Source organism: Vigna radiata, chromosome 10 (assembly GCF_000741045.1).
Source record: "Vigna radiata var. radiata cultivar VC1973A chromosome 10, Vradiata_ver6, whole genome shotgun sequence".
Classification (NCBI taxonomy): Eukaryota; Viridiplantae; Streptophyta; class Magnoliopsida; order Fabales; family Fabaceae; genus Vigna; species Vigna radiata.
In genome coordinates, this window is record NC_028360.1 from 15,240,742 (window position 1) to 15,267,571 (window position 26,830).

The following is a 26,830-nucleotide window of genomic DNA, read 5'->3' on the forward strand; positions in this document are numbered from 1 at the left end:
CCGACCACTGGACCCCCCTACCCACCAACTCCGTGACCCCCGACCATTTAACCAACTTGTTTTTCCTTGAGTAAATGTGTTTAGAAACTATGGAATAAGAGAATGAAGGTGCTTCAAGGATAATTTATTAATCGCTCTTGACCAAGTGAGTGTATATACCTGCTCAATAAAAAAAATATTGTTTGATTTTCCTAAATCTTTAATTTGTGTTCATCCTTTCACAGTTAAACATTATTTTCTTAAATAATTGTGACTACTAACTATGATTTCATTCTTGCTTTTTTCGATCTATATTCTTTTTTTCCCTTTCACCTCACATGATTTCTTAAGATAATATAATACTCTGACGAAAGCTCGCGATAAGGAAAGGAAAAGTTCAAGGAGGGACTCTTCGGTAACACAAAATTTTGAATTTTCTATAGCTTGTACAGCAATATTTAATAGTATGGGTTTATTTAACAATATGATGGTTTGTGAGTTTCTTTTTGTTTTTACTTGGGCCAGGTATTAAAATTTTGGTTAGAAGAGATTTTTTTTAAATAAATTATAATCATATATTCAATTGATGGCAAGAAATTTAAGTTAAGCAAGAATGATAAATTCAAAAAATGAGGCCAGATGTAACCTTTTGGACTGCAGTGAGATATTTGAGATGATAGTTGAAGAATAATCTTTTCAGATAGAAAGGATATTTTCAAGAAATAAAAAGAACTTTGTTAGATATATAGGAATAGCAACAAATGTGTCTGTTGTATGGGAGAAAGTTGCAGAAAAAAATTCAGAGCGAAAGAGGTATGTGTTTGAAGAAGTTTCAAGTGGGTTCCACCATGGATGTAAAGGTCTCACTTAATTTTCCACGTAAGCTCAAAGATATTTCTCTACGTGGATTGAAGCCTGTAGATATTTTTGGTTTTGTAGTGATTACAACCTCACCATGGTGTTCACATGCTTAAATTGGCATCATAAAAATTAAGGCCTTTTCCAATATACATAACACAAATTTTTAACACTGTTTAGCCATGGAATCCTCTGCAACTCTACCTCTTTCTCAGCTTCCTTTTGTGTACCCTGCAACACCCAGGAGTAACAAAGCTTACCCCTTTTGGCCTTGCAAGCGAAGAAGCTCGCAGCCAACACGCTTACACTGCAACAAGATGTATGTACCAGGTAATTGGTTCGGTTACTTTTCTACTCTGTTCCTCTTCTCCATTATGACTAAGGGAACTAACATTAACCACAAAATACTCGCAATGAAAAAGAACTTGTCACTGATACATTGATTTGTGACCAAATTAGCATTAGTATATGTGATGGGGTTGTGTTATATCGATTGAGATGCAGGATTTGGAGAAGCATCACCAGAAGCAAAGGCGGCTAAAAACCTCCACAATTTCTTCACCTACGTAGCTGTGAAGATTGTTGCTGCTCAACTTGAGGTTCCTTCTCCTTATTGGCTTTGACAACCCCTTTATTATTGGATGAAATTTTTGTGAATTTATATTTAGAGAGATTTAGACCTCCAACGTTATCAAGCTGATTCAAGGCTGAATAATAATAACAATGATTTGTCAGTGGATTTACTTTGATCCATGTTGTTCAACTTAATTCAGTTTTTTCTTTTCTTTAATTTAATATATATTTCTAGCGGTTAATACTTTTTTGTCTCTGATAATGTCATCTGTCAAATAATATTTCGCGGAGCAGAGCTACAATCCTGAGGCATATGAGGAGCTGATTGAATTTCTTGGTAGACACTCGTTGAATGATGGTGACAAATTTTGTGCGGCCATGTTCAGAGAATCATCAAGACATAAGAACTTAGGTAACGGCTATTATCAAGCCACTCAATCCTCAATCGATATCTAATTATTAATATCTGACAAACAACTTTGTTGTGTATTGCCATTGTATGAACGAAATCTCCGAACTAATCTGGCATGTACATGAATAGCCCTACGCATAATGGAGGTAAGCAGATTATTATATTATCCATCACCTGTTAAGAAGTTATGATTAAATACAACGATGTATGGTTATAGGTGAGATCAGCATACTGCAAAAATGATTTTGAGTGGGACAACTTGAAGCGCCTAGCCCTCAAGGTTTGTAGCACAATAACGTTTATGTTCAGGAATCCTGCTGAAATTTATTCAACTTTCTGTATGATTGAATAATGTTTATATTTCTGCCTTATTGTCTTGTAGATGGTCACAGAATCTAACACGAGGCTCATGACGGAATATGTCTTAGAAACCAGTCATGTTGAAAGTGAGAAGTGAATAGTCTTCAACCAAAGCATTAGCCCCTTTATTCCTTCCTATCGAAGAGGAGATAGGGCCATATACCTATTTATATGTACAGAAAGAACTGACACGTTTATCAATCAATTTTATACTCCAGCATTAGCAAGGTTATGATTAAAAAAACAGTTAGATCATAGAATGGTTAGACAAATTTGATATACAAATTGATAATCAACAGATATATTGTTAAACCTTCCATAACTTTGGTTGTGTTTAAAAGATTCAAAATTTTGAAGACACGTTTAACGCATGGAATGTGTGAAATCCCTTTCGATTTAAGTCAAACCGTTTATAGAAACACACTTTTACTTGTGAGTAAAAGAATTGTCTGGTCCAAATATGTAAACATTCAGGCAGATATAAAGTATCGTATTTCAAGACAAATATTGGTGCTGTTTTCAAGGCTTGATTCTGAACATATAATGCATGAGTAACTATCCTTTACATCTGAAATGAAACACTGTCTGAGGATGAAACAAACAAGCAACAAGCATTACCTTCAATCCTCAATGTTCAAGGAAATAGTTTCTCTTTTATAGTTTACAGTTTACACTTGATGATTTCCAACCAACACAACTAAAATCTCCTTCTTCACTAAGATATAGGGTTTTTTTTGTCAGAATATAAAGTACAAATATCACATGAGATGTATAGATTGAGGTTTAACGAGCATAGCCTATTCAATATAACTTGTCTACTTCGCACCTCTCGTCCTATGACCATATAAAGTAGTGCAGTTTAGCAAACTGTCTCCTACCCAATTTTTCCAATGAATTGGATGGCGACACAGTGTATTCCGGCAGAAGTAATCAATGATAAAAGATACAAGCATCCTCGGTTTTAGAGTTCAATGCATTTGTCCTGTAGTTTTAATGAAACCTTCCATCATGCTCCGATCAAGCAGACTTCACAATTACTTGCCACTCTGGCTGCAAATGACAGCAAAGAGTTTGAGACAAAGAAAGGTAAAGGTTAGTGTTAATAAGGTTGTCCGCTGCCGACGATATTTGTTTCCAGAACACATGCGCATATGATATTGTTGAAAATTCGTTGAAGTTTATCTTCTATCAAATTTGAATTGATGCTAAGCAGTATCCGCTTCATCAACATAGTGATGTAGATCACTTGAGGCTTGAATTTCACCATTGCTGAAGTATGAATGGGCATATTCTTCTATGTGATCCAACCTGCAAAATTACGTGTCATTAGCAGCATACACTTCAAATTTGACCAAGTGAAGTGAAATTTCAAATTTGATCAAATCAATATATATATATATATATATTGAAAATACTGGTAACCCTCAAAACAATGAAATGACAAGTACAGCCATTGCTCCTTTCATGTTGGTAAGATTTCCTAGCTTCACTAACAGAACCAAAAACGGAGTGAGAGGAACTTTCATCTTAGCAAACAAGATTTCTTTGTACGACCAAAAAGGCCTTCACAAAGTAAATTGACTCTATAAATGTAACTATGATACGAACAGCACAACACCCAGAGGACAATTACCTATACACGTAGTTCACCATGATCCCTCCACTTTGAGAAAGACCTTTTTGTGATCGATCAGCCATCCAATTTATTCTTTCAACCATCTGTCCACATTGAGAAGCAAAATTTTATTCAAGCCAATTTACTCAAATTACAACTGAAGGATAGTTGCAGATAGGACACAGATTTGCTACATGAAAGAACCATTTTACCATATTGATTATAAAGAAAGAAATACACCAAGAAAACAACCCATACATTGACTTCCGCGAAAAAGCCATCCAAAAAGTATAACGTACTATATGGAAACTACTGCTTTCAGAATGAAAATAGCGTTAACAATAACAATGAAGTTAATTGGCTCTACATTATGGTTGTAAAACATACCGCTCCATTTTGCAAGTGAAAATTTGCTACAGAGTCCAAAGCTTTTCCTCTTTTCTTCTCTTTTAGAAGGTACCTGTGATACCAAAAGAACCCCAAATGCTTCCAGATTACTTTCATTTATAAATTATGAGTATTAGCAAGCGGCCTAGCTCAATATGATCTTTCAAAGAAGTCATTTCTAACATGGCTTTGTTTTATTTCCCATAATTTGTTTCCAGCATTCCAATACCTGGCACACAAACGCATCAAAGGAGCTTTTAATGCTGAACGAAGTTCTGGAGAATGGATCCACTTAGAGGATGTAGAAGTAAGCAAGTTGAACATCAAATCCATTCCATTTTTTCCCGAGGCAATATCCCTGCATCTCATATTGACATTAGTCACTTGATAGTAACCCATATACAAAGTACGTGGGAAATGAGAAAGCAAATAAGAAGAGGAAAAAAACTTAACCGCTGAATGTTGCAGTTACTATTAATGATAGGGAATAACAACGGTTCCCGCAAGCATGACATGTTTCAAGGTCATATTTTGATTCATCAGACAACATGAATTGTGAACTTGCTAAATCACACCATATTTTAATCATGCAATCTGAAGCTTGAACCATGCACTTTTAATAACTGCGCAAATTTTCTACATGTCTTTTTCAACAAATAAGGAGCCAATTGGCCTCACAGCAAAGGAGAAACCAAAGAAGACAAAAAAATGTAATGCAGCTAGCTATCAGGATATTTTACTTGATGAGATATGAATATGCGATAGTGGTGTTGCCAAAAAATATCCAGAAATATCATAACATAAAATATGAAGATAGAACAGTATGCATCTTACTTAGATAAACTCATAAGTGCTTCTTCTTCCTCTGGTTTAAGTATATTTTCATAGAAAGTGGAACTAGATCCATCGGCTTGTGATTGAGACAAATTGCTTCCTTCAGCAAGTAGTGTCTGAGATACTGCTAACTTGGATAAAAGCCATGACATGAATCCGGGGATGGGACTCAGAGTTGCAAAGGTCTACAGTCAAAAAATGATCAGCAATCTTGGATGTGGTAGGGCATAAGATATTGCAGTATCCTTAGAAATATGACATTAATCAAGAAAAATCCATAACACCTGGGCCCAATAACTAGAGGGATTAAGCATATTACTTTTAGATTGCACTACAAAGAAGGGAAAATATCAATTTGAGAAATAGTCTTTTAGGCAAAGTGCCATGTGTCTATAGTTCTATAGTGCTTTTGCGAACAATGACTCCAGAAATCTGCATCTTTCAGAGGAAGGAAAGAATTAAAAAACCCAGGGTTTAAAGAATAAAATCATAGTTGTACTGATATACTTGGAAAACCTCCCATCGAATGTCAAGATTTAAAGGGAAGACAACACATTTCGTTTAGCCATTTCCGTTTATATCAAAACCATGAAAATAAAAGGTAAGAAGCTGAGATTAAAAAAAGAAAAACAAAACGTAAGATAGAATTATGTTTATTAATTGTTGTGCATTCACAAAACCCGTGAATCTACGTATAATTGATAAAATACTTACAGAAATGTGCGGCATCTCTCTTTTCACCTGTGTTACAACTCGTTTGATAAGAAATTTTCCTAAGTTGATCCCTGCTAAGCCAGGCTGCAAATTATACCATGTAAGATATAAAACTATCTCCATCGTTATTCTTCTTCAGGGGGAGAAATTGACAATGATATAAACAGAAAGCAAGCAGATCAAGGTGCTAGCATGAATAAAAACAGAACATAAAAGAGAACGGGCAAATTTAAGCAAATTGTAGCGATAATTCAGTAGGAGAAAAAGCCAAAGAATAAACAGTTCACTTTGCACTAAGAATGATTGTACTGAACTTCACCAAGATATTTAGTTAAATCTCCACTAGCCATAACTTCCATTACTTTTCTGATACATATCATACCTGAGTTGATGATATAGAGTAGAACAAGGCACATGTTGCCTCACTTTCAGGTATAGGAGGACTATCCCACAAAACTTCCTGTGGAATAAATAAATACTGTTATGTTACTGAAAAAGGGTTTGATCCAGTTGAATTTTAATAACATTAACCTGTATAGTCTGAGCAACATCCTTCAGCAGTGCAACTTCAATGAAAATTAGGGGTTCACCTGAGGAAAATATAGAAGACCACATAATGTACTTTAACACACTTGAAGCTTTAAGAATAGACCTCTTTAAATGAGACAGAAGTTAAGTGAACTCTTGTGTAGGAGCACTCAGCAACCTTGATATTTATAACAATAAATTATTTTTGCATTTACAAGAATAATAATAATTATCCTAATAATAAAGAACTAAACTATTTCCTTCGACCATCTTACCAATGTTACATTAACTCCTATAATTCTCAGTGGCATATTAATCACAATCACAATTTTCAAACAGCGGATTTGAGAACAGGTATATAACGACATATTTTAAACCAATGATATGCACTGGATCACAAAGGGGCAAATAGTGTATACTATAGAAAGTATTAGCACCAAATTTAATTTTTCAAGCTCAGGAGAATAATGAAATTTCGCTGTACTGCCTACTTAATACAATCACTAGAAAGCATTTTGACGTTACTAACTTCCTAAGCCGCTGATACAAACTCAAAATATTAAATAGAGGTGAAAACAATTACTGCTAGGATGTTGGTTAGTGCACCAGTACAAATTATAAAACTGAGAGGTAGAGAACCATCTTTCAGTTACAAAGGGTTAGAGGAACTGCTGACCGGGGATAGCTGGATGTAAATACCCAAAACAACGACGGCCAACTCCCAGCCTTCTCTTAAGATCTAGAAGGTTGCTAATTGGGTGAACAGCCTACACAAGATATGAAAGATTATGCATATAGTGCAAGACCAGAGCTACATTGAATGACAGTTCAAGAAAAAAAGAGAAAAGTACTTCATAAGCAACAATTTTCTCCAGCAAAGAAGCAGGATCATCCCATGTAATCTGGTGAAGCTCTAAGGCAGCAGGACTAAGCCATGTAACAAATTTTTCCTTTAAATAAGAATCCAATGCTCTCAGAGATGCAATATTTTCCTCTCTGTGTAGTGGAAGAATTGAATCATTATACTCAATTTCAGGAAAGCAGGTTGAACTCTTGTTCTTCTCTTATCTTTCTTTCATCATTTCCTCCAGAAACGTTATGAACTATAGGTATCTAAAATTCGAACTTGTATAAATTTATTTCATTTTAAGGTTCTCGAAGAAAAAATTCCTTGTGCAGACAAAGGTACTAAATTTCAAAAAGCAAAACGATGAACTAAGATTTCTTATTTGCTCCTTCCGTCATTGCAAGATAAGAAAATTAAAGGAAACAGATATAGCAGAAAAATTGTTCAAAATAAAATCGTGTAGACTTACGCTAGAATGGTTAGGATATCTTCTCGAAGAATGGACAAGATCCTCAACCCTCCTGGATGAGTGTTGAGACGCTCAAAAAGAACTTCATAAACTGGCTGAAGGGCATGTCTCAAATTCCTCTCAATGCGATAGAAAGGAGAAAACAAGCTTTCATCTTCGTAATCACACACTTGAGTTTTGTCTGCCAATCCAATAATTTTTCTTTCACACAACAGTTTTGAAAGCAATAATTGAAAGAATTACACACAAGCGTGCATGCCCACGCCCATGCCATATAATAACTCACCAGCAGGTGGTTCAAGTCCAAGGTACTGCTTTATCAGGTCACGCACTTGTGATCGATTGAGATCATACTCTCTGGCAAGGACAAGAAGCAACTTGCGACGGTTTTCATGAGAAAGACTAAAATAACCCTACATCATCGTCACCGGCATATGGTAATGAAATAAGCAAAGACAACCAAAAAAATATAATTGAGAAAGCTTCTCCGCATTAATTAAAATATAAAATTAGACTACCTCCGAGAAGTTGTTAAGAACATCATCCAGAACTTCTGTTTTGTTCATTGATATGGCAGAGTGCATTGAGGAACGGACACGCTTAAACTCTCTGTGAATAAGTAAAAAAAAAAAAAACACATAAATAACAGAAGAAGAAAAATGAGCCAAAAAAACGTAAGCAAAATCCAATTCCAGGTATGTTAAACAAAAATTAAGAAAATAACTAAAAATAGGAACCTCTCGGAGTTGCCGGAATCATCAGGCACCGCATTTCCTTCACCTGGAGATCCGTTTTGGCGGGAATTCTGCTGCTGTGTTTGACTCGTCGCGTTCTGTTGTGTACTCATCGCAATCGAAAGAACCATAAGTCAGCAAGAATCAAAGTCAAAGCTAATTCACGTACATAAAATATTATGGGCTTCATTGAATAATCGAATCAAAACAAAGGAATGAATAGAAGTGTAAGAGCAAGATTATTTTACTCACGACCACAGGAATGGGAGAGAGAGAAAGGTTTGTACGATCGTTGGGCTTCATTCTGGCGCGCATCAAAATGTACAAAGCTCTTTTGCTCATTTTCTTTTATTATTATTGCTCTCCTATTTATTGGGTGAAAACATGTGCGTTCCACAATCGAAATCAACAACTGGTATAGTGAATGAAGTTTGCTTTCTGCTTTTGGATCGTGCGTTACATCGCTGTTTGGCAACAACCCCTACTGTTTTTGATTTTAATTTCTTATTCCGAGGTAGAAGCGCGTTGCTTGCAAGCCACACATTTTATTCATTCCTTTTTAGGGTCAACGTCTGACGCTGACTATCCACATCTCTGTAGATCTTCAGGTTTTGGGCTGCATAACCCAAAATGCTAACAAATTGGACTCTTTACTTTTGGGTCAGCTTAATTGGACTTCTATCTAATTGGAAAAATGTCAAGTTTGAGGGGAAATTAAATAATGTACAATTCAAACATGTAGTGTAGCATGGAGTCATTATTCCTTATTAGTGACTTGTATCATTACCATATGCTTAATTTTATACTTAAGCAAGTTTAATGAACGATTAGTTGCAATTATGTCTTCCGTCTTAATAAATGATAAAAGCAAAATTCCCAAAAAGATTAAAAAAAAACATGGAACTTGGGAAGCATTTCCCGCTACAAAAATTAAAAAGTCTAAACTGAATGTAGTCAGCTATCTCTATATTTTCTTTATATGTAGAAAATTATGACTATAAAGTTACTAGAAGTTAGGAAGAAAAAGGACAACATACTTTGAGTGTTCTGTCCAAAGTTCCTCACTTACTTTGAGTGTTCTGTCCAAAGTTCCTCACGGAAGCTCTAACCCAAACAAATATAATAAAGGTTTTTTACTTCTTCCATTTAGAATTTCATTGCCACTTTTTTTCTTATCTAGCATGTAAATCATTAATTAAAATAAATTAGAGTACCTAAAACCTATATAAAAAATATGTACTATGAAGATACTTTGGCCATCTAATTCACCCATGCAAAAAATAAAAAAGAAGAGAATAAAGAGAAAAGGATTTTTATTCTGAATGCTATATGCTAGTTGCTAGCATGTGGTCACTGTAAATATGCATATATCTTACTTACAATCCAAGAAAATGAGAAATGAATGCGGATAGGTCACAACTATAGCTTCCCGGAAGCACATTCTTTCCTTTGATTTTCATCCATTCTTACACTCAACAATACTCTTCCCTTCTTTTACATTACCTTTTTCCATACAAATTTGATTTGTTAAAATGGTTACACTACACTTAAATGATTTTAATAGAATTTAATAATGGCTAAATGACCGAATGAACCATATAAGATCAACGAAAACATGACTTCATAACTTATTATGTGTGCGTGATCTGATGTTGAAAGCAAAAGTTCCTACGATTGGGTAAAAGTACTATTATGTGTGCGTGATCTGATGTTGTCTTGGTGTTTGAGTCTGAAATCATAGGTTGTTGACCCGGATCTCCTCTGGCGTGAATGTTGCTTGTTCCGTAATCCGTGATTGAATCTCTACTTTGATGTTTGATCCCCAGGGAGAGGAGTTTTCATTCACCACATTAATTACAACGTCCATCTCACTGCAAGGGCAACCAACCACCGACGTCGTTTTATAGAATAACATCATCACACTTTGTAAATAAACATATACAACATGAATGGAGTGTCAAAAATATATAATTAACGTTTGAATTTATTAGCAGAGTTATTTATTATGGTGAGTACTTTCGAAAATATGATTATTGAATGAGAAACATCATTATTCGAGATTCTAATTGTTGGCTCAGTGATTATGACATACCATGTTAACAAGGCTTTACTACGTCACTTTGATAGTTGTTATCATCCCAACCAACATCATGCTAATTTTAATATCTCAATGCATGTTTATTCTTCGTTAATTACACATGTTCGTTTATTTAAAATTTAAGTGTAAGTGGAATTGATTTTGAATTGTTATTGGAAACTCTGTACAAATTTCAAATAATTAATTTTTTATCAATTTAAAATTTATTGATATTTTATATTATCGAAGTTTATAAATTTTATTGAATTTAGACTATTATAAAGTGTATTACTTGTTATTGGTATTTAGTAAAGTGCATGACACGTGGGCAATATATGGAATTGTGTGTTGGTATTGTATATGGAAGGAATCTATGATAAGTCACGGGCAATTAGGCATCACCCATTCCATACAAAAATCAAATTAAAAGTAAACTATTGTTAGCAACCCTTGGCCCCATGCAATTATGGGAACACTTTTCACGAGATATTCAATTCTCTCTTCTTACTTTCATACTCTTTACATAATTATTACTTTCCACACTTCATTTCTTTATGCCAAAATTCCTGATTTAAAAAAGTGTTGCTTCCTTTACTACTATTATATTGATTTTTAATCATGTCAAAGCTAACCAATTAATTTACTAATACAAAACACGCTCTGTGTAAGAAATTATTATTCTCAATATTAAACAAATTAGTTAAAAATATTAAATATATAATCAAAATTATTTTTAGAATTGTTGAGAAATATTATTTTTATTTATATATTTGAGTTAATTATGTTTCCGTCTCATGTTGTAAGTTGTTCTCTTGTAGCCATTCTTAAAAAAACGATCTTAAGTCACAAAAAATAGTGTTTAAGTCTATGGTTAAATTAAATCATACACGTTAAGAAAGAATTAGTGTTCCAAATTTTCTTAGAGTTATAATTAGAGGGTGAGGATTATTAAATATCTACGTCATTTAAACATAAATATAATATAATCACTTTCTCTACATGCTTATAAAATTGAAAATTTTCGCTCAAACACTATAAATAAATATAACATTTTATACTTATATAATTTTAGTTCAAAACGTATTTATATTTTAATATACCGAATGCCAAATTAAATATATTTCATAGAGTATGAATCAATTTCGAAATTTTAAAAAATTTACAAATTTAACCCATTAATAGAACGTTGAATATCAATTATTGTATTAGAATTTAATTTATACAGAAAATGTTGAGTGCTGATAGAAAAAATGTCGAATAGAATTCAATGTAAAGTTCCTAGTGTAGTAATTTTTTTGATATACTCGTATTCACCATACACAACTTCCTTGTTTACTCAGGCCAATTTAATTTCGATTATTTCGTATAAGTTGTTCTAACGTTGATATACTCTTAATATACATTTTTTACATCGCCAAATAGTAAAATCAATGTTCTAAATGCAACTTTTAAAATAATGATTACATTACTAACACTTTTCGATTATGTAATAATTCATATCTGGATTAACTGTAAAGCGAACAGACGTCAAACTTTGAAAAGCTTCTTACAACGTGCTAAATTACCATTATTGAAATTATTATTTTATTTTTTTATCAACATATCCATAATAACGAGAATGTAAGGAAAAAGGAAGAATCATGGAAAATTATTCAAAGATCAATTTCAAGCTTATTGCGTACATGGTTTTGTTTTTGTCTTTTTGTGACTAGAGACGTAAGAAAATGTGCTTCATCCTATGGCTAGTTGCGTAAAATTCATAAAATACGAGGAAGATTAGATTGTGTGGTTCATTCGTGTAGCCTCTAAAACGGGTTTAGATTAATTGAGCTTTATTTGATATTTAGGTTAGATTTAATATATATTTGGCTTGGTTCTATAGTCTTGATATATTATAAGTCAAATTAATCTAAGTTAGATTTGATTAAGTCGAATTTGATTGAACTTAAGTTAAATTAAATTGAATTAATTCACTTCAAATTAAAATGAAACAATTTGATAGAGCATAAGTTAAATTTTGTCAACCGATATCAAGTATGCATTTAGTTAGATCTGATTATATTAAATTACGATAAGCATAATAAAATTAAATTATATTAGGTCGAGTTTAGATATGTTAAACCTAAACCAAGTTAATTAGAATTTAAAATTTAATATAATTTGAAAATTTGGTTAAACTAAGTTTAACCTAATTTAGAGTGGATTGAAAGAAAAATTAATTCAATTAAATTAAAATTAGTTTAGATTTTGGATTTAATATATTTTATTTAATCTAAATTAAATTATGAAAATCTAATACATGATTATTATAGCAGCCCAAGAAAATAAAATATTTATATTCTTTTAAATCTTTACAAATTAAGTATCAAGCCATGTAAGTAAAATAAATGTACACAACCATGCAACATATAATATTTACAGTCTTTAGATGAAATTTTAAGTCTTTTAAAACACGCAAGTTAATAACTTTTTTAATGAGAGAAATACTTTTAAAGTACAACATAACATATAACATAGTACATTTTAGTTTACACTTCAATCCACAACAACTTACTGGATAGCACCATCACCGTCGAAAACTTCATTTGCTTATGCTATAGAAACAAACATTGCAAAAAATACATGACAATGAATAAATAAAGGATAAGTTAATGATAAGTTAAACATATATATACATTTCTCGTACAATAATATATTTTTTAATGATAAATTAATTTTATCCAAGTTAACATATCAATAATATGTACTCAATTATTTAGATTTACGCATCACTCAAACTCTAAAAGTTTTGTTTTATCATGTAAAATAAAATCTTCAGTGTTATAATTCTAGTAATGATACATGTTCTCTCTCATGACATGATAAGTTCACTTATAACTTAATAGAAATTGAGTCAACAATCCCAAAATTATTTATAGAAACCTCATCCCTTCTTCACTGCTTAGACTCATTCCGAGTTTAAGAATATAATAGACTATAAAGATAGTTTCTAAAGAGTGTACGAGTTAAAGTCTCACCTAATAATTTACAGATGACTAAATTAATATATATATATATATATATATATATAAATAAGTAGATATTAAATAAAAAATACCTTTTATCTCTAATATACTTGTATTAATAGGATTAGATCATCATTACTATTTAGAGATTAATCCAGATTCGAACCCTATGTAATCACATTTATTACTAAACCTCGTGTACTACTTTCGCTAATCCTCTTTTAAGTTGTATTTGAATTTAATGTCCGACCATACATATGCCGGCGGCTGCCGAGAAGGGCCTAATAGCCGGTAATAGTGTCCGGCCGGTTGACTTATGAATGAGTTATAATTACAGCACATTATTTAATACTATATGAAGCTTAATTAAACAAATTATTTTCATAACCACAGTTTAAATTGGCTCTACCTAATATACAAGACTGGGCACCTCAACAACATAAAGCTGGATGAGTACCTAATGCGTCAAATCTGATAGTAATTTTGAAGACAATCATTATTTCTCATTCCCTAAAATTCCAAATTACGTGGTGACAGGGATTATTTGCATTTTGATCTCAAATTAATGCATTTCCAAATCTCTTGTATCTTCTGGTCCTAGTAAGTTACTGATTTATGGTTGATTTCATGTTTGAACACCCGCGATTGCGATTTTTAATTAAGACTATTAATCTGATAGTGATTTTGAATTAAATTTGCCCCGTGTAGCAGGTGTGAGGATGTGACCGGAGAGGGAAAACAAGACTACAAAAGTGGTATGAAATGAAGAGAAGCTGGGAAAGCTGAAATGACAGAGTTTGAAGGGTAAAAGCCCGAAAGGTGTAGAATGAGAACGTGCAAACGAAAGCCACAAAATCCAAAACCTCAGAAGGGAAAAAAAGGTGTGGGACCCCAAAAATTAAAATAAACATCCACCCGATTCACATTATTATTTTTCGCTTTTTTCTATATTATTAGCTCTCCAGCATTATTATGTTAGCAGTAGTACATTGTAGTATTAATTTTTTCGAGTTTCTTATTTTCGCCGACACACACAAACTCACACACTCAAAGCGACACAGCACAACACAACAGTCTTGTGTGCTTTTGGTTATTCTCTCTCTTCATTACACCAAGCTTCGAATCTCTAATATCTGTCCCTTTCTTTCTTTAATGGCCCTGCCTTGTACAACCAGTCGCGATCTGAAACTCAACTACTACGGTACTACTTCTACTACTGCTACCCCTGTTTTCCTCTTCTCCTTTGACATCTCTTTCGCCTCCATGGTACTCTGCATGTGCGTCTCCACACCTGAACCACGATTCTGACCGCAATGCCTGCTCATCCTTCCGCTCTTTCTCCCTCCCTCGCTTTCATCTTCCTTTCTCTTCTTCCTCTTTCCCTCGCCAACACTGATCCTACTGATGGTAATATATTACTGCTACTTCCTTTTCTCTCTCTTTTTGTTTTTTTGAGTGATCATGCGGCGGTTGATTGATGGGATCGGTTTTAATGTAGTCATGTGATGGGAACTGGGGATTGATTGGTCTTGGGGAAAAAGTTTTGATTTTGCGTCGAGGGCATTCGGTTTTGATTTTGTTTTTTGGACTCTGGGTTCAGAGGACATACGTGGTAATGCAAGTAATGAAGTTGTGGGTGGGTGGGTGCTTGTTCATACCAAAATGGTCTTTTTTTTATTGATGTTTTGTTTCTGTTGTAGTTCAAGCTCTCGAGGTTATGTACAATGCGTTGAATGGTTCAACTCAGTTAACGGGTTGGAGAATCGGTGGTGGTGATCCATGTGGAGAGTCATGGAAAGGGGTAACTTGTGAAGGTTCAGCCGTTGTTTCCATGTATGAGATTCATGTCATATTGCAGACTTTTAATTTTTTAATTTTGTACTTTTTTAAGTGTGTTTATTATTGTCAAGGTTTTATCAGCTATGATTTTGTCGCAATCCTTGACATTGCCGGAAATTGCGGACAAATGTGCTGGAAACCTTGCTTTTGTGACCGAAATCGCGGTTGCTGTACGATTGTTTTCAGGCTTGTTTGTGGTCGAGAAAACTAATTCATCTTTTTGTGATGCTGGCTAGTGAGCTCTCAGGATTAGGACTCGATGGGACTCTGGGGTACCTGCTTTCGGACCTTGTGTCACTCAGAAAGCTGTGAGATCATTTTACTCTGTAATTTCGTGCCACACTACATATAATCTTTATTGTTTTAACAAATGCTGTTAACTGGTTATTGGTTTTTCAATTTTATTTTGTATTTTTCCAGTGACTTGAGTGACAACAAGATCCATGATACAATTCCCTACCAGTTGCCGCCAAATCTTACAAGCCTGTAATATTAACTCCCAATTACTCATTTCATCTTTTGATCGTTGTAAGTTTGCTTCTTTACTAGGAATGTTATTTCTTTTTCTGAATCTTGTCATATCTTTTCAATTGGGACAATCAGGAATCTTGCAAGAAACAATTTATCTGGAAATCTTCCTTATTCCTTTTCTGCTATGGTTTCTCTCAATTATTTGTAAGTTTCTTTTCGGTGTATATAGTTTTATTTCATAATATCAATTGGATCATACATTGGAGCCGCTAACTGTGTTTTTTTGTTGTTTTTAGGAATTTAAGCAATAATGCACTGTCCATGGCAGTTGGCGATGTTTTTGCTAATCTTTCAGATCTAGATATCCTGTAAGTCTTGTAAGATATAGTACATAATGTCTTAAGTCCGACTTCCCTTTCTTTCATTTTCTTCTTATTCTAATTAAGAAATTAATGTTTATAATGCTGATTTATGGCAATGGTTAATCAGTTTCTGATGGATTTTACCCCTCAAAATATATGAATAAACATTTTCCTTGGCTGAATAGATCAACTTTTACATTTTAGGATTGGGCTATTGTTGTTTTCGGACCAACTTTTTTGAGTTTTGGATTTGGCCTTAAAGCATGCTCATAAATTGACTTTATACTTGACTCATACTTTTAGTATTATATATCAGAATCCAAATCAATTTACCGCACTAATATAGAGTCTATGCTCTAGCGGAAATCTGATAGAAGTAGATAAAGAGGAACAGTTTCATACAGAAACCTTATATTGTCAATTGGTTGATTGGATATTATGGACTTACTAATAATAGTTTTATGATGGAATAATAGATTCTATCTGATGATTGTTTGCATTCCTTTTCAATGATGCAGGGATCTATCATTCAATAACTTCTCGGGGGATCTTCCTCCTTCATTTGGTTCACTGGCCAATCTTTCTTCTCTGTATGTTAGTTGATGTTTTAATTGATGGACTGATAGTGATTTGCAGTAAATGTTAAGTTAAGGCTTATGAAAATTCTTTTGTAGTTTCTTGCAGAAAAACCAGTTGACTGGTTCTCTTAGTGTTCTCGTTGGTTTGCCTTTGGATACTTTGTAAGTTCTTCTCCCATTTGGCCTTGATTATCTGCATATCTGCATATCTGTTTCTAATGTTGCTATATAATTTTCCAGAAATGTTGCGAACAATAATTTCAGTGGATGGCTACCTCGTGAAATTACTTCCATACATCTTTTCATGTAAGTATTATGGATTTTTGTTTGAAATGCCTTTGTGGTTTCTAATTAATAGCTTTAACATTGTGGTTATTTTGACTCTTTAAACATGGACTAGATATGATGGAAATTCATTTGAGAACCCTCCTGCTCCTCTTCCACCAGCAGTAACTTCTCCTCCTCCCAGTGGATCCCGTAATCATCATCACTCTGGATCTGGCTCACATAATAAAACACAAGCCTCTGATAATGAAAATTCTGATGGCCATACGGGTTTGAAAGTGGGGGCTGTTGTGGGCATTGTGTTAGGTTCCATAGTGGTGGCTGCCATTGTGCTGCTTGCTTTTGTTTTCTGCATCCAAAAGCAAAAGGGGAAGAAAAAAGGTGCAAGGAATTTTAGTGGGAGCCTTCCTCGTGGAGTTATTAATGGTGAATTCCTTTCCTTTTTTTTTTTTTTTTTTTTTTTGTTTCCACACACACACACACAGAGGTTATGATTCTGTAATTTGGGTTCTTTGTCAAATGTGGTTCAGTATGGTATGTGCATTAATTTGCCCCAATATTTGGAGGTACCAAAGGGAGCAGATACAGATAAAGTATTTAGAAGGACATTTTTAGGGAAAATTAGGATTTGGAGCTTTTTATTTGGTGTAAATTCCATGCATAAAGCATTATAGTTTTATAGCTTGTTTGGTTTAATGTTAATTAAGTTAGATCCATGTCAATACCAACACATTATCTTGTAGCAGCTGTGTAAACTTGAGTTTGATGTGAATATACCAACAAATGCACAAATCAAATGTGCAAGCAAACACCCACTCAAATAAAAATCTTTTATTACAAATGTTATGGTGACGTTTTTCTTTATTCTTTTACAAATTAGTTTTGCATTAATCTTTTAAGCTGTTTATACAACTAATTTTGTTTTGAACTTTATACTATTTATGATTGGTTTGATTGGCATCTATGCATCCTGACTAGTTTAGCTTTTTTTTGGGTTTTGATCAGTAACTCCTCAGATGCAAGAACAGAGGGTAAAGAGCGCTGCTGTTGTTACAGACCTGAAGCCTCGTCCAGCAGAAAATGTATCAGTTGAGAGATTACCTACTAAAAGTGGATCAGTACGGCATATGAAGTCCCCTATAACTTCAACGTCGTACACAATTGCTTCTCTCCAAAGTGCTACAAATAGCTTTAGCCAAGAATTTATAATTGGTGAAGGTTCTCTTGGCCGTGTTTACAAGGCTGATTTCCCAAATGGGAAGGTAACACCTTTTAGTGTTGCATTTATTATCTCCCTTTCCACTGCATTTTTGGAATTTATTGTTTTTATCTGTGGATGAAAAATGTCTTTCAAACTAAGATGGGAAACTTTTGAACCAGTGCTGGATGAATGTCACGAGAGTTTATATATAGACATTCTTTATACGTCAGTAATTCCCTTTTTGCTGCATGTTTGCGATGATTCTTTTTTCTTCTTCAGATATTTTTAATCTTTCATTTGGTTTGAATTTCTTTGTTTATTTGTTTTTTATACAGTCGCAAGTCAGAAATCATCGGTTCATGGTGTCTACTTATTCATTCACCAAGGCTGATTGTCATTTAGTGTTGCATTTGTCAATGATCCATCTATCTTTGCCTGTTTCTTCATTTTCTTTTTCTATCATGGATGTTTATTTTCTTATGAATTTGAACTTGGAGAAAATCGTTTTTATTTTCTTATGACATTCTAATGGTTCTGATATTGGCATTTGTTTAGGAAATGGCTATCAAGAAAATCGACAACTCTGCACTGTCATTACAGGAGGAAGACAATTTTCTTGAAGCTGTTTCAAATATGTCACGCCTGCGGCACCCGAACATTGTGACATTGACTGGATATTGTGCTGAACATGGCCAACGACTTCTAGTTTATGAGTATATAGGAAATGGAAATCTGCATGACATGCTCCATTTTGCTGAAGAAAACAGCGGCAAGGCTTTGTCTTGGAATTCTCGTGTTCGCATAGCACTTGGCACAGCCCGGGCATTAGAGTATGTTTCATGAGTATATCTAACATATTAAGTCTCTCCTGGGCATGGCCTTGAGAGGCTACCCCACCCTGTTGTTTTTACCCTCTAGTTTATTTGCTTTAGCCTGTAGGGCGAGTTAGTATATAGCATAAAGGCTGATTTCTTGAGTTATGCTTTGTCTATCAGGTACTTGCATGAAGTGTGTTTGCCCTCTGTTGTGCATAGAAATTTCAAATCAGCAAATATATTACTTGATGAGGAGCTAAATCCTCACCTGTCTGACTGTGGTTTAGCTGCTTTGACACCAAACACAGAGCGGCAGGTTGGTGAAATATTATTTCCTTAAACAGCTGCACATGGTTTTTTTATTGTACCTTTTCTTTGCTATTTGCTTACTACATTGATTAAAATCATTGAGTTTTAACAGGTATCGACTCAGATGGTCGGTTCATTTGGTTACAGTGCTCCTGAGTTTGCATTATCAGGAGTATACACTGTAAAAAGTGATGTTTACAGCTTTGGGGTGGTTATGCTAGAATTGTTGACTGGTCGGAAGCCGCTAGACAGGTGAGTCTAGCATACACTTTGGAAATTAAAAATGCTCATCACTTTAATGTTTGCTCATGCTTATTATTTTTTTTTTTTCTTTTCTATATGGCTTCTTACGTTCATTTGAAATTTTTGCAAGTTTAGTTCACGAATTCGATCAGAGCAGTCACTTGTGAGGTGGGCTACACCCCAACTCCATGATATAGATGCCTTGGCAAAAATGGTGGATCCTACTTTGAATGGCATGTATCCTGCAAAGTCACTGTCACGCTTTGCTGATATCATTGCCCTCTGTGTTCAGGTAGAACTTGAACGACTGATCGCCAGCCACTTGTTTTAGTACTTATTTTCATTTACTGCACTAGTGCATTTATTTCTGGTCTCGAGTTTAGTCTTTATAATAGAGAAAATGCTAATTGGTACCAAAGGGCATTTGTAAAAAGAAACGAAAGAAGAAATTTTTATTGAATGAAATGGCGAAGTGCCTCTAGTGTTGTTATACATGACAAAAGATGCCCCTGAAGTTTAGTGTTGGGAAGTAAAAAGCCAACAAAACGATAAAACTCACATAGTAAATACAAGAAAGTTCCATTGGATGAGTATACATACAAAACAGTTAGAGAAATGAATGTATTAAAAGAGAGAGCTGAGGGATCATCTTACGTGGAAAAGTCCAACGAGGCTCCTCTAAGAGGACTACGACAAGATAGTGGATAGTCCTATTACTAGAGTTAAAGGGAAATGTGGACATGTCAGACAAGATTAAGAATGAATAAACTATAGAGAAACTTTAGGTAGCGTTTATTATTAAAAGAACAAACATAAGAATCTTGCCTAAGATTGTGTGGACATACGTGGAGTAGACCTGACAGAGGTTCCATAAGAAGACTAAATCTGAATCAGATGGAGAAGCCCTATATAGGTAAAGGACAACCGAGAAAAACTACAGGAAAAACTATTAAGACTATAATGGTGAAGGGATTGTTTATATACACTATTCACAACAAACATTGCAGTTTGATTTTTTTTTGTTGCTCATTCCAACTTGTGGGAAAAATGTTTGATTGGAAAGTATTACTATAGAAAAATAGTAGTAGTACTAGTCATTGGATGCATTGAATAGGGTGTATTTAATGCACCTTAAAGAGACCACTGTATTAATTTGTATTGTTGACGAATATGTGTACTTAGAGTCATTTGGTGTTATTGCAAACACCATAATTCTTCAGAAGATGTTAATGAGTTTGATTTTGTACACAGCCGGAACCTGAATTTCGACCTCCGATGTCTGAGGTGGTGCAAGCGTTAGTCCGGCTAGTGCAAAGAGCAAGTGTGGTTAAAAGACGACCCAGTGATGAATCTGGCATTGGTCACAAGACCCCAGAACATGAGGCCATAGACATGTCATTTTAAGTTTTGGTGCCTTTACTCTTTTGCAATTTTGTGCAGTTGTCCCGGCTAAAATTTACTACCATAAAACACAGGAAGCAAGGAAGGAGTAGAAAGTTTGTGAAAATGTATCAAGCAATTTTAAGATACTAATTACTTACGTGTTGGATTTTCTCACACAACATTTAGAAATTACTCTGGAAAATAAAGTGTATATTTAGTTACCTCATCATGGTGTAATATATATAATTTAAAGTCCTTGATGCAAGCAAAACAGTCTTATAAAAAGAGAATTGTAGGAATCAACTTTATGAGTTTTAGGCTTTGTTGGCATGCACAGATGAAATTCCAACTACCGACATAAAGGCCTTGGAAAAGAGTGTGGATGCTATTCATTTGTAATGTATTGGATTATTATTGTGACGGTGCAAGGTCCCACTGTTCTCTAATTCCATTCAATTTCTCTAACAGACACGCATTTGGCCTTTTTCTTCCATTTTTTAGCACTTCATTGTCTTCTTCTGCATGACCCTGCAACTATTTTGAATCTACAGTAAGCTCCTTTTCCTTTTTAGTTAGAGCATGTTTGGGTTGCCTTGGGTCGTTCACATGTTTCATAGCATGAAATGGAGAATTTAGAAATTGTCACGGATCTGGAAAGTGGACTTTTTTGGTTTAAACTGCTAATCAAACAAGCAAGTTGAGTTATGGGGTCGGGTCGGAGCATGTTTGTATTAAAACTAAGTTCATAAATCATTTTACTTTGCAAGAAATAATTTTCTTCTCATTTTATATATAAGAGAGGAACATGCATTTCTATATTGGAGTTTGTAACTCAAAATTTGGTGAGATTCTGTTAATGTTATTTGAAATAAGTTGGTGTAAAAGTTTACTTTTGGGTAACCGTTCTTTTAAGATTTAAGATAGGGTAAAGTGTTTGTGTATCTATGTATAAAGAGGATATTTTTTGGAGTTTTTTTTTTTTTTTTACTCTTTAAATTATCATTTTATTTAAACTTAACTGATTTCTTAAATTTCACTATTTTTTTAAATTTTAACTATTTTTTAAATTAAATAAATAAAAATTATCTACTAAATAAATAAAAAAATATTAATAATTAAATTGTAAAAAATATTTATATTTATAATTTGATTATTTTTTCATAATTTGATTAGAATCAATATACTAAATATTATTTGATTTGTTTTTATTGTAAAATTAAAGTATTTATGAGAAAGAAAGTATAGAAGGAAAAATAAGTTTTCACATATTCTCCCAACGACACCACCAAATAAGCACGAAGAGAGTTAAAGCTGAAAAGGTATATTACATCTATATCCTTCTTTTTTCTCTTTTTATTATATTTTGAGGTTTTTTCTAAAAGTATTTTTTTTTTACTACACCAAAATAACATTTTTTTCTAAAATATCATAAAAACAATGTTTTCTCTAATTTCTTTAAAAAATACAAAAATAAAGATGAAAATTTGACAATTAGATTTACATTTTTATTTATTATTTATTGAAATAAACTATTATTTTAATAATAAATAAATTATGAGTGATATGACAGCATATAAATTAAATAATATAAATGTGAGTTGTTTATTAGTTCCACCACTAAGCAGCAACTAAGTATTGTTTATTTGAGAGCTGGTGAATTATTAATGTTGTTGGACTTTTAGAAGTTAACTTAAATCTAACATGGGTTTCCAACTTTATTTCATGTCATATACTCGTGCCTTTTTCCTTTTTACATTATTATTCCCCCTCTTTAAACTAAATATTAAAAAAATTTACAACGATGTTAAACATTATTTAATTAAAATAACTTATAAATTAATATCATTTGAAGACATAAAATATCTTTGAAGATAAGGAAAGCACGAGTTATTTTAAAAGGTGAACAAAAAGAAGACCAAATCACTACATAAATTTAATATTATTAATAGTAACGCGGTATGTCTATATAAATGTTATATTATTCGTCCCAAAATATATATAATAATTTATATTATATTTTTAAAAAATTTAATTAAATTTTAAGTTCGTAGTAGATAATAATATACTAATCTCCAATAGATAGTTTTATTTTATTGCATTACTCAATTTTTATATTAATGTTTTAATCAAGATTTTATTGGATTTTCTTATTTTATTACTGTATTTAATTTATTTTTTATATTTTTGAAGTAGAATCTTACGGTAATTTAATTTTTTGATTAATTTGGTAACGTGATTATTATTTTGTTTCTTTAGCGTGTTTTTCCTCCGTCTGTTTATCATTACATATTAAAATATATATAGATCGAGAGATTTTGTGGTTAATAAAAGTTAATATAAATGACAAATCACCTTTGTTGTTTTAATTAAAAATATGTTAGATAATGGAAGACTAATTATCGTCATCTACATTGCTAATTACAATTATACTTTTATAAGTATTATAAGTGATGATAGATAAGAAAAGATAACAATTATATCCTATAATTAACAAAAAAAAAGTTAAATTACAATAACTCAGTAAACAAATATTAATTTTTTGTTACTTAATAAGTAAAAATAATAATACAAATTTGATTAAAATATCTAAGTTTATAAAAAAATTAAACCTATCTTTTTAATCTTCTTATCAAATTATTCATTTTATTTCACATTTCTTCCCTTTTATGTTTATTCTTTTGGAATTATTAGTGTTGCATATTGGTGATTTCTTGGTTGTGTTTTCCTTTTTCGGGGTTCATTTATGGGCTTTGGCTTTAAATTTCCATTTGTAGCAACAAAGTTAGTGGGCCTGGTCTCATATGTTTTGGAAATGAAAAGTAGGCCTTACAATAACTTTGGAATCATCAACTCATGGATGACATGACTGAGAAATAAATAAATAAGTTTATGTATAAATATATTATAATTACAAATTGTTAAAGATATTATTTTTAACATATGAATTATATTTTGGATTTTTTTTTTAAAAAAAATATACTCTAGTTACAAAATTAATTATTTTGTTTGAATTAATTAATTTTATTTTAACTAACACTACAAAAAGTCAACTATTTTTTGTAATGAGTTTATATAAATAATTAATCAGTGAAAACAAAAATAAAAAAGTGAAAAAGTTAAACACAAAATTTATTTGAGACAGAGCATACAAATAAAACCATGATAAAAAAAATAAAGTTTTATATTTTTTTAAAAAAAGAAATAAAAAATAAGAAAAAGAATCTCAAATAAATATTAAAAAGTTTATGTATGCTAAAGGACATTATTTTTTTTACTATCTTAATAGTTTTATCATCAAACATAAAAAAGTAATCCTCTACTAACACATAAAAAAACCATCTAGTGTTTAGATCTGCAGTTAAAAAACACAATAAAAGAAAAGAAGACATCTACAGTTTAAACAGGGACATGATGATTGGATAAAATTGAAGGTGGGTAACATAGCATGACATGTAATTAATTCTCACCAGTTCGAAGAAATAGTATTTTCCCTTTTGTTTTGTTAAAAAGGAAAACGGCAGTGAGTGTTTGGTAGGTAACGATGTGTGCACTGAGGAGCGGCGGTGGCGGTGCCGCGTTCAGTGCTACCACGCGCTGACGTGCAAAGGATGCAGCTGTGGGACCCACCGAGCTGTACAGGTCAAAAGTGCTGGTAACGACGACGACGTATTGATGTAGTCGAAGTTGCGTGTGAGGCTTCAGAAGAGTCTCAACACCTGTCTCCATGAAAGCGGAGAGAAAGAGAACCAAATTATTATTAATAATTACTGAAAACAAAGAGTTAGTGTTTCTCCCAGCATCTGCATGTGCACACCCTTCGATTTCAACCTCTTCTTCACGCTATGCTATGCATATATCTAACCAGATCAGCGACGGTTATTACTAGTGCTACAGTTAACCAACCTGAAGCTGAATCAGGGTGGGAGGAATGGCATCGGCGGCTAGAGGCGCCAAGAGACGCCACGCGATAAGTAGAAAAATGCTGATCTTCTTCTCCGCTTCCCTCTCATGCGTCGTCGTTTTACTCCTCCTTTCTCTCTTTAGATTCCACTCTCCCAAACCCTCAATTTCCGTTTCTCGTGTCTTCGACGGCCCTCCCAAGATCGCTTTCTTGTTCCTCGTTCGCCGCAACCTCCCTCTCGATTTCCTCTGGGACGCTTTTTTCCAGGTTTCGCATCTTTCTCATTTTATTTCCTTATAATCTGAAATTTGGGGAACGTCTGAACTGTTTGTATTTTTGCAGAACGGTGACGTTTCGAGATTCTCGATTTATGTTCACTCCACGCCTGGCTTTGTGCTGGATGAGTCAACCACCAGGTCGCAGTTCTTCTACGGTCGTCAAATCAGTAATAGCATTCAGGTTTTTCTTTTTCTCTCTCGAATCGGTTGTTGAGAAAGCGATGCCACTAACTTATTCACGAACTTGTCTTCCTTTTCGAAATTGTGAAACAATGAAATGTTGCTTCTACGATAAGTTTTGCTTCGTAAAAGATAGGGAAAGTGGATGTGTTTTTATTTTGTCTTCTTCGTCGATGGCGAACTCTTTCTACTTGGTCAAGTGGTATATTGCTTACAGGGTGGAGAAATTGACAACATGGTGTTTTTTGCATTTATGTTTTTATTTCTATATTGGCTTAATCACCAGAATACCAACTTGTAGCACCGAATGCCAATGGAGTGACGGTATTACTCTGTAATAATCTGATAATTTTTGGCACTTTTTCTCTTTGGAAAGGATTTGTGCCTTTGAAAGTAATTAAATGAAGTTAAATGCACAAGTTCAATAAGCCTTTTGGAAAAGTTAAAATCATTTAACTTTTCTAAAAACCTTATTTTAACTTGTGGTTGTTTTTACTTATAGGAAGAGTGTACTTGTCCAAACATTATACACATTGTTTTTACAAGGATTTATGCCTTCGGTGTGATAGTACATGCAGATATGATTGATCTTAAAATTGTAATATTGTAGTGCTATTAATATGTTGTTTTATTTTTTATATGAATTCAGTGTTGCATATTTTAGGTTTTATGGGGAGAATCAAGTATGATTCAGGCTGAGAGGTTGTTACTGGAAGCAGCCCTAGAGGACCCTTCAAATCAAAGATTTGTTCTTCTCTCAGACAGGTTGGTATTACGCTCTTATATTAGTACAAGTTTCCTTTAGAAATTCTAGTTCTTTCTCTTATTCTGTTTCTTTTTTCTTATTTTCACTCCTATTCGAAGAAAGAGGCAGGTTTGTATGTTTGTGCAAAGTCACTTATCTGGGTAAGAATCTGAGTTTCTATTTTCCCTGTGCAGCTGTGTTCCTCTGTACAACTTTTCGTACGTGTACAATTATGTCATGGTTTCTCCGAAGAGTTTCGTGGACAGGTAGAAGAAGGCTTTGGTTCTTGAGGTGCTTGGCACTAATTCTTTTTCGAATGTTCAATTGTAATCATTTAAACTTGCATCTGTTTCATTTTTGTGAAAGGGATATGCTTTAAAGGTGGAATAAACGAGCCTGTTTATATTGCAGTTTTCTTGATGTAAAAGAGGGCCGCTACAATCCAAAAATGTCACCTAAAATACCAAGAGAAAAATGGCGTAAAGGGTCCCAGGTTATTTTTCTTTTCCTTGTCATACCTTAATATTGTTCTTTCCAATCATACATGTTTTGAATCTCTCGATCAAGTGGTTCTTAGTAGAATATCTTCTGCAATCTGTCAGAACCTACTGGTTTGAGACAGGCCTTCTTTTCTTTTGCTGAAGGAGAAGAATCAATTTGGCTAGCCATGGCTATCTAAACTCTAAAAGCTAGATAATTATATATAGTGGAACAATGTTTTTGTTGTTAATCTTTGAAAGTACCAAAAACTTAAACTAGTCTTTATTTACTCCAACTCAGGTTAAATGTAGTTAAGGAAAAACTAATGTGTGAAGTTGGTCTTATTTAAGTTAGTTCCCCCCACGCCC

General features: G+C 33.2%; 4 protein-coding genes across 6 annotated transcripts in view; 3 read left to right on the plus strand and 1 right to left on the minus strand.

Annotated features, from left to right (window-relative positions):
- Positions 1-815: 815 nt before the first annotated feature.
- Positions 816-2,437, plus strand: LOC106775625 (chaperonin-like RBCX protein 1, chloroplastic). Of its 2 annotated transcripts, none has more exons than XM_022786608.1 (6): positions 816-1,167; positions 1,336-1,436; positions 1,705-1,822; positions 1,952-1,968; positions 2,040-2,102; positions 2,205-2,437. In XM_022786608.1, exons 1-6 carry the CDS (start codon positions 1,020-1,022, stop codon positions 2,277-2,279), a joined length of 522 nt encoding a protein of 173 aa, XP_022642329.1. In that variant the 5' UTR covers positions 816-1,019; the 3' UTR covers positions 2,280-2,437. The 2 variants fall into 2 exon arrangements, with proteins under 2 accessions (XP_022642329.1, XP_014518255.1); XM_014662769.2 differs by having other exon boundaries at positions 840-1,167; positions 1,342-1,436.
- A 206-nt stretch (positions 2,438-2,643) lies between these two features.
- On the minus strand, positions 2,644-8,819 carry LOC106775986 (malonyl-CoA decarboxylase, mitochondrial). Its single transcript, XM_014663261.2, has 15 exons — positions 8,563-8,819; positions 8,314-8,408; positions 8,095-8,185; positions 7,863-7,989; positions 7,577-7,757; positions 7,112-7,256; positions 6,937-7,027; positions 6,264-6,322; positions 6,115-6,192; positions 5,733-5,816; positions 5,019-5,203; positions 4,414-4,542; positions 4,185-4,257; positions 3,816-3,901; positions 2,644-3,490 (listed from the first exon to the last, which is right to left on the minus strand). The coding sequence occupies exons 1-15, from the start codon at positions 8,650-8,652 to the stop codon at positions 3,388-3,390; spliced, it is 1,617 nt and encodes a 538-aa protein (XP_014518747.1). The 5' UTR covers positions 8,653-8,819; the 3' UTR covers positions 2,644-3,387.
- A 5,586-nt stretch (positions 8,820-14,405) lies between these two features.
- On the plus strand, positions 14,406-21,345 carry LOC106776105 (protein STRUBBELIG-RECEPTOR FAMILY 8). The gene is made up of 16 exons (XM_014663433.2): positions 14,406-14,799; positions 15,093-15,225; positions 15,468-15,539; positions 15,652-15,717; positions 15,835-15,906; positions 15,999-16,070; positions 16,583-16,654; positions 16,739-16,804; positions 16,883-16,948; positions 17,043-17,353; positions 17,933-18,189; positions 18,684-18,958; positions 19,124-19,259; positions 19,365-19,504; positions 19,631-19,787; positions 20,747-21,345. The coding sequence occupies exons 1-16, from the start codon at positions 14,706-14,708 to the stop codon at positions 20,897-20,899; spliced, it is 2,142 nt and encodes a 713-aa protein (XP_014518919.1). The 5' UTR covers positions 14,406-14,705; the 3' UTR covers positions 20,900-21,345.
- A 2,961-nt stretch (positions 21,346-24,306) lies between these two features.
- Positions 24,307-26,830, plus strand: part of LOC106775870 — a 6,365-nt gene continuing 3,841 nt past the window's right edge. For both annotated transcript variants that reach the window (XM_014663098.2, XM_014663097.2), the window contains exons 1-5: positions 24,307-25,046; positions 25,122-25,238; positions 25,902-26,002; positions 26,177-26,248; positions 26,394-26,475. In XM_014663098.2, coding sequence (XP_014518584.1) covers positions 24,807-25,046; positions 25,122-25,238; positions 25,902-26,002; positions 26,177-26,248; positions 26,394-26,475 — 612 coding nt within the window. In that variant the 5' untranslated portion in view covers positions 24,307-24,806. The remainder of the gene's footprint in view (positions 25,047-25,121; positions 25,239-25,901; positions 26,003-26,176; positions 26,249-26,393; positions 26,476-26,830) is intronic.

Coding starts and splice junctions, on each gene's coding strand:
- LOC106775986 (XM_014663261.2), bottom strand. CDS start 8,652: ATGAGCAAAAGAGCTTTGTACATTTTGATGCGCGCCAGAATGAAGCCC. Junction 7,990..8,094: donor TTCTTAACAACTTCTCGGAG/GTAGTCTAATTT, acceptor ACGATGATGTAG/GGTTATTTTAGTCTTTCTCA. Junction 7,257..7,576: donor GATATCCTAACCATTCTAGC/GTAAGTCTACAC, acceptor TCCACTACACAG/AGAGGAAAATATTGCATCTC.
- LOC106776105 (XM_014663433.2), top strand. CDS start 14,706: ATGCCTGCTCATCCTTCCGCTCTTTCTCCCTCCCTCGCTTTCATCTTC. Junction 16,655..16,738: donor CTGGCCAATCTTTCTTCTCT/GTATGTTAGTTG, acceptor ATTCTTTTGTAG/TTTCTTGCAGAAAAACCAGT. Junction 16,949..17,042: donor ACTTCCATACATCTTTTCAT/GTAAGTATTATG, acceptor AACATGGACTAG/ATATGATGGAAATTCATTTG.
- LOC106775625 (XM_022786608.1), top strand. CDS start 1,020: ATGGAATCCTCTGCAACTCTACCTCTTTCTCAGCTTCCTTTTGTGTAC. Junction 1,168..1,335: donor CAACAAGATGTATGTACCAG/GTAATTGGTTCG, acceptor ATATCGATTGAG/ATGCAGGATTTGGAGAAGCA. Junction 2,103..2,204: donor TGAAGCGCCTAGCCCTCAAG/GTTTGTAGCACA, acceptor ATTGTCTTGTAG/ATGGTCACAGAATCTAACAC.